Genomic DNA, 6,810 nt, shown 5'->3' with positions numbered 1-6,810 from the left:
TATTTCAAAATAAAATAATCCAGCCAAACAACGACGACTAGAAATGCATGTCAATCACATAATCTAAAAGTAAAAGCTAAAGAAATTTAAATTTAAATTAGGTTTCATACTTCCAATAAATCTCACGCAGATGTCAGCCATACGTAAAATACTTAACCAGTATTTCAAAACGTGCATTCCTCATGTACATTAAAAAACTAACTTTTATTTTGTAGGCCGGATAGATAATCAATCCAACAAAAGCAAATAGCACAAAAACATGACACTTTCAATCTTAAACTTCAGTTTCCATGTTGTATACATCTTTTTTTTAGTACTTGACATCTAATTCGACAGTATGATCTTAGAATACCTAGCTTTTATATTGATCACAATAGTCAATTTGTTTGCGACAGTCGAACCACTTTACGTTGTCGATGTGGAGTTACGCGGCGGCAGCTGTACTGGTTTGTTTTGTTGTGCTGCCACCTGGTGGATATGTGCAGAATTTTTTACCAGAGATATTTTTCTGATATTTTTCTTAGTGCCCTAATTCAAAGACTTTATTTCAGATATAAATACAGTAAGGTCGTACCAAACGAAGGGAGCATATTACATGCTGGATACTGCAGAATTTCATAGTGTTAATAAGCCTCCACTTTCCCTTTTTTAAAGAATCAAATCTAGAAGAACCAAGACACCCAGACTTGTGTAAACTCATGAACGTCACAAATTAGATAACTCAGGGTATTTTCCTTTTACAGTCCAGATTTTATGTTCCAGATTTCCACCAGCTCTGATATCTCTAACAGTCCTGAGGATCCATCACAGTTCAGGGACACACACACACAGAGACACAACAGCTCCCTGTTGACATTAATCTGTAAAAAATCAATCAAGCCTAACAGGAAGCTTAGAAATCAAATATGTTTATACATATTTTTCATTGATAATATGCGTATATGTATACATATATAAGGCTCATACAGCTACCATATTTGATAAGTATCGCGGGTCACAGTCATACACAGTTCACTTATAATCACAGTTACAGATATGAATTCAGGCTTCATTCAAACATAAAGGCATTGTTGGATAAGTGGTCACAGAGCACAGTAGAAATACTTTTTTTTTTTTGGTTAATCAATCATGACCGGGGAAGTTTTTCATCGACTGATGGTTCCTAACTCCTACACAGAACATTAAATATACTTCTATTGCTAAACTTTTTTCTAAGCCTTGTTTGCATCTTGTCTTGTTGGCTCATAGGTAAACAAAGGATAACATACATTTAAAATCACTATACAATGTGTGCATATATGTTCAAAATACAGCAAACATATATTTACACATTTGACTGAGGCCTAAAAGTCAAAGGTTTAGGAAATCACAGATTTTAGTTCATATCTGACTGAAATGAACAGATTAATATTAATTTTGGAACTAGTCATGCTTTACATTTGAGCCACAGTTCTGATCATTGTTGCTTTTAGGGGAACAGGAAGAATAATGATTCTCTCACCTCTAGCTGTTTAAATGTAAGAAAAATGGCACCATTAAAAATAAAACAAATGGTCATTCATCTTTGTAGAATCCCCACGAGAGCAAAAGAAACTTCTTTGACACTGACTGAAACTTGAAAGCTTGATGATCAGACAATTTCAGGAGCATCTGGATCTAACAAAATGTGCATCATGTCTGTTTATTCAGACATAGCCAGGCTGACACTCTGAGTCAAATTTATGATGATATAGATGAATATATATGCAATGGAGTTGTGGATACATCTTATTTACCTCAGTTTGCACTTTTCACAGTCTGATGACAAGAGAACACTTACAAGGAAAGAGCTACTCTTCAATTAAGCCTTAAAGTTACGGGGATAGATAAGACTTAAGGGATTTCCGAGAATGCTTTTAGAGGAGTATTCACTTAAAACTATAAGCATCATCTGTGGAGCAGTTAAAGTTAAGAGTAACAACAAAAAAGTGTTTCTAAGTATATAATGTTTAACTCCACAGTTTTTTTCTAAGTAGTTCTGAGTGGAATTTTCCTTTAAAACCAAACGCACCCAAGAGGAATTCTGTGACTTGTTGACAGTTCTTTGATTTTTTTGAGCAGCTCCACTGAAGCAGTGCTTTCACAGTTGCATGATCCAAACTTCACATTGGACGAAACATATAGAAAAACTACAAAACTATTTCAAAAAGGCTCAGAAAGTCAGGTTGATGGGGAAAAAAATAAAAAAATAAAGTGAAAGCACAGTAGAATTTGGCCTCATTTCTTTGTTTTGGTTGTTTTGTTTCTGGCTATTCAGGATTCGGAGGTTTGGTGCCAGGCATTCGGGGTTAGGTGAAGTCCCACACGGCCTCAGTGGGGTCAGGTGTGGTTGACATCGGAGCGTGGCAGGATGGGGTGGGGGGGCAGGATACTGGGGGTTCGTCGGGGCTGGTGAGGGGCACTGCTGGGTACATGAGGCTGAGGAATGAGTCCCTGGTGTGCCTCTTGACCTGTCACAGAATCCACCAGGACAGATTTGTCAAAGGAAGCATTCAGAGAGAATATAAAGCTTTTAAAAAGTGGTTTTATATCTTCTTCCTTTACGAAAATGAAGGAGCTGACCTGCTTGAAGAAGGCGTGGGTCAACAGCGCAGTTGCTGAAGGTCTATGGGAGACAAAAACAGGTGAAACCCCGTTATTAGTATAAAGTTATGGACACCGTCGTGTCAGATCAATAATCAAATAACTGGCTGATCCTTTCCTGCGCTCAGGCTGCTGCTGCAGACACAGCTGAACCAGGTTGTGCAGGGTGACCGAGTGGTTCTTGGGTCCGGGGCTCTGAGGTCTGTCGGCAGGAGGGGCGGTAGTGCTGTGGCTCAGGCTTCCGGTGGCCACGCTCTCCCCGATACCGGAGTCCACCCCGGATCGCGACACCTTCAGGCCGCCGAGCTCGCCGAGCGGGAAGGGAGCCACGTCCAGCAGGCAGCAGTGGGAGCCGCGCAGTTTTTGAAGCAGCATCTAAACATGGAGACTTGGGCGGTGATGCATTCAGGGGACGACCGTCCAAACACGTAAAAAAAAAAAAAAAATCCTTTGGATGTTTTTACCTACCTGAGTGGGGGGCATGTCCTGGAACGGCACCCTGCCGCTCACCAGCTCACAGGCGACGATTCCTAAACTGTAGATGTCTGACTTGACTCCGTAGCCATGCAGGTCCTACTGAGGCCAGCAGTGACAACAGATGATATTAGCCTGTTAGCTGCTTCGCTAACGGATCTCATTTAAATGTGAGACGCTCCTCGTGAACCCCGACCTGTCGCAGCAGCTCGGGGCTGAGCCAGGGCAGCAGGGCGGGGCTGTGGTGGGGCATGTCGAACACCGCCCTCATCCGCTTCCCCTCACGCATCATACTGTAAACACTGTGGAGCCCCGAGAGGTAGACGCGCCCCTCCCCTGACAGCAGGATGTGACTGGCCTTCACCCCTCTGATAGACAGGAATGTGAGGATAAAACATTCATATCTTTGATTTATCCTTTAACGCCTCCCTCCCACTCACCGGTGGACGTAGCCCATCTGGTGCAAGTATTCCAAGGCTTTCAGGACGCCGTACAGCAGGTACGCGATCAGAGATTCGCTCATCCCATCTGGGAAATATGTTCTCAGCAAAGTGTCAGCAGAACCTGGAGGTAAAGGAGGGAGGAGGAAGAAATAGACGGATGGAAAGGTGATGCAAATGATAAGTGTGATGAGAGATTATTATGGATTATTGCTGTGTGGTGAGGCGGCATCTGACCGTAGGCCATGAGTGGAGTGAGGACCCACAGCTGGCAGCAGGAGCTGAAAACAAGGCGGGAGGTCAGCAGGTTGTGGTGACGGAACAGCCTGGAGAGCAGAACCTCGTTCTGGGGTTTGAGACACAATCAGAGATTAATATTAAAAGAATGCGGACAGAAAAGATCCTGGATTAGATTTTGTGTAGAGACGTCTTCACCAGGAGCTGCAGCAGCTCCTCCTCTGTACACTCGTCCAGGTTGGTCTGTTTGACGGCCACCAGCTGGCCGGACGGCAGGTGGCGCGCCATGTTCACCTGGCTCAGGTTGTTGAAGCCCCGACCTGGAAAAGGATGACCTCCAGTGAACTCTTGTGAGAAAATAGGTGTAATCTCAACATAACAGCGGCGTTCTCACCAAGCTCAGACAGCAGCTGGTAGTGGGCGGGCTCGTCCGACAGCCCCGTGATGTTATCGCCGCCAGATGGCCCTTGCAGTGTGCATTCAGAGCCGTCACAGCTCTGCAAGGGAGGCATACAAACAAACACCTCACGCACATGTACACATGACCACGTTCATTCAATGTCGAAGGTTTCACATGAATAGCAGAGAGTTGGGGGGGGGGGATACACTTCTGTAACGTACAAACAAAATCCTGCAGTTGTTTTAATCTGGAAATATCGTTATGATAGCTAACCTGGAAGACAGTGAGCAGCTGAATGCGAACATCAGCGTGCTAACTTGCTAATCTGAGCAGTGAACACAAAGTGGAGCTGAGGATGATGATGTCATCAGTTGTGCAGGTATAACGCCTCAAACCAAAGTACTGGTGTTGGATATATGATGAAAGATTACTAAAGTTATTAAAAATATTTTACCAGGAGTTTAGTTGTTGAGATTCTTCTGAATGTCATCTGATTTTAACATAATCTATTTCAGCATACATTAAATAACTGAGATTAATTACAATCAACAGTAAAAAAAAACAAACCCGATCACTTCTGGCTTCTCTGCTGGTGAAACATCATTTGAGGTAGGGATGTAGTGGGGAAGCTTGAAGGGTTTGGTGATACAGACGTATTTTGGGGACGGATTCTTTTTGTCTTTCTGCATCAGAGACTTTCAGGAGTTTCTGATACAAGTTTATTCCAGACAACTGTTGTAACTTCAACCATAAGGCCCCTGGAACATGTCTGTATCAGTGGTGGGAAAGAAGCTCAAGCACTAGCAGTACATTAATAATCATTATTAAATATACTGCATTAAAATGATTAAAGTCTGGTGTATTACTTTCAAAATTAAATGCATTAAATGCATCACACATGAAAATTCAAGTCAGTCGTGTTTCTGGAGGATCTCTGTCCAGTCTGAGAAAATTACTCCTGATGATGTCATGATGATGTCATATGATGTCTGATCTTCACTTGGTCTTGAGGTGTCATTGCAGTTTCTGCATCATAAATTAGAGGCACCAATAATAACTACTGGGGAGCATTGTGGGAATTTTATTATACTTTATGTCTTGCCTTGAGGAATATTAAATTGATGGAGTCTCACTGCAGCTTTAGCAGACCCAAGCCAAAAACCACCGTCTTAAACAGAGTTTAAGCAGCTCTAAACAGAAGATGACAGAAGAGTGATGGGTGATGGAACAGCATCGGTGTGACACCTGTCTCCATGCTGACAGCGTCTTGGCTACTGACCAGGAACTGGGGGCTGGTGTCCTCGTAGCATTCCTCTAGGTCCAAGGGCTGGACCTGAGCGTGGGAGATGCAGGAACAGTCCTGGTGTAGGGGGGGGGGGGGGGACACAAGTGAGACATGCCCGAGAATACAAAGAGGAGTGGAGAGGGAGGAAACAGCTGGAACATAGAGGATGAGACTCGGATGGAGGGTGAGGCAGGGAAGCAAGCATCGAGGAGGATGGGATATGAAGGCACTCAGGGGTCGTGTCATGAGTGGAGAGCGGAAAAAGGATAAGAGGATGATTACAGGCAACAAAGTGGTGCCGATTGACTCAAGTATCCCAACAGAGAGGAGGTGCATACATTATTAATAAGAGGGATGCATATATAGCCAGTATTTATAGATATTTCCACACTTATTTCAACTCACAATGTAAATATGACAGAAAATTGACTCAGATTTATAAAGAATACACTTCATATAATTACCAGGACATGGATAGCCTTGATTAGAACACATTTAAAAGATTGTCCAGATTTCCCACGTCCCATCCGAGGCGTCACGATGAACTTCGGATTCGTGACTCACGACAATAGAAAATCATGCAGCGTGACGTTCTTACCAAGAAAGACATGGAGTCCTTTTGGCGATGGTAAAATCACAGGCAGTGGCATTCATCCGCTTTTAAGCCACGGGAGGATGGAGCCAACAGGGTAACGTGAGATAAACCGCGATGGATGTGAAAGCAGCCCACGATGGTCCGGTGTTTACCTGGAGCATCACCTGATCTGGAGATCAACGTGAGGAGGCGTTCTGTTGATATATTTATGTATGTTTTATTCAAATGTAATAACGTTAATAACGCAGTATTTCCGTTTGGTTGATGGCAATCAAAAATGTAGTATTAAGCCCCACCATCATCAGAATTAAATTCCACCCTGAGGTGAGTTTTAGTGCAGCCATTCGGATTTAATCAGAAACCCGCAGAAAAACAAAAACAAAATGTGGGGTAACACAAAGTCGCGTCCCGATCTCCGATTTCGATATTTAAGAGCGCTGATTTGAATACAGTGACACTATTTAAAGTTAATTATTATGCTAAAAATCGCTCCGTTGAACATATTTCCACTGTTGACCTGAAGTAAAGAAGAAAACATGCTCACCTTCTCTCGGTCGAGCTCCTAGCTAAACAAGTTAACAACCCACAAGAGGCGACGTTTTGTCCAGTCAGCGAATATTATTTAATTTAAGTCCAATTTAAATAAGATTTGCAAAAAGTAATTTCGATATCGAACGACATGACATCTGAAAACAAATAAACGTAACCCTTTGACAAGACTTTTAATTTGACACAGATAATTGACGCGTAATTAAAG

At 42.8% G+C, this 6,810-nt stretch overlaps 1 protein-coding gene across 4 annotated transcripts; it reads right to left on the bottom strand.

Moving 5' to 3' along the window:
- Positions 1 to 892: 892 nt before the first annotated feature.
- stradb (STE20 related adaptor beta) lies at positions 893 to 6,774 on the bottom strand. 4 transcript variants are annotated; one of them, XM_068309067.1, is made up of 12 exons: positions 6,598 to 6,774; positions 6,057 to 6,247; positions 5,453 to 5,533; positions 4,168 to 4,270; positions 3,972 to 4,093; positions 3,774 to 3,882; positions 3,537 to 3,660; positions 3,293 to 3,464; positions 3,091 to 3,195; positions 2,743 to 2,997; positions 2,602 to 2,646; positions 893 to 2,489 (listed from the first exon to the last, which is right to left on the bottom strand). In XM_068309067.1, exons 2-12 carry the CDS (start codon positions 6,066 to 6,068, stop codon positions 2,328 to 2,330), a joined length of 1,290 nt encoding a protein of 429 aa, XP_068165168.1. In that variant the 5' UTR covers positions 6,069 to 6,247; positions 6,598 to 6,774; the 3' UTR covers positions 893 to 2,327. The 4 variants fall into 4 exon arrangements, with proteins under 4 accessions (XP_068165168.1, XP_068165169.1, XP_068165171.1 ...); XM_068309068.1 differs by having other exon boundaries at positions 6,057 to 6,222; XM_068309070.1 differs by having other exon boundaries at positions 4,741 to 5,533; positions 6,598 to 6,770.
- Between the last annotated feature and the right edge of the window lie 36 nt (positions 6,775 to 6,810).

The sequence above is a fragment of the Antennarius striatus genome, chromosome 24 (assembly GCF_040054535.1).
Source record: "Antennarius striatus isolate MH-2024 chromosome 24, ASM4005453v1, whole genome shotgun sequence".
Taxonomy (NCBI): Eukaryota; Metazoa; Chordata; class Actinopteri; order Lophiiformes; family Antennariidae; genus Antennarius; species Antennarius striatus.
Note: the sequence above shows the minus strand (reverse complement) of the source record. Positions and strands in the feature narration are given on the sequence as shown.

What these genes read in the sequence shown, in the direction of transcription:
- stradb (XM_068309067.1), bottom strand. An exon ending in ACACCAGCCCCCAGTTCCTG is followed by an intron (nt 4,271 to 5,452) that starts GTCAGTAGCCAA and finishes CCTCCCTTGCAG; the next exon opens with AGCTGTGACGGCTCTGAATG. An exon ending in CCAGCTGCTGTCTGAGCTTG is followed by an intron (nt 4,094 to 4,167) that starts GTGAGAACGCCG and finishes ATCCTTTTCCAG; the next exon opens with GTCGGGGCTTCAACAACCTG.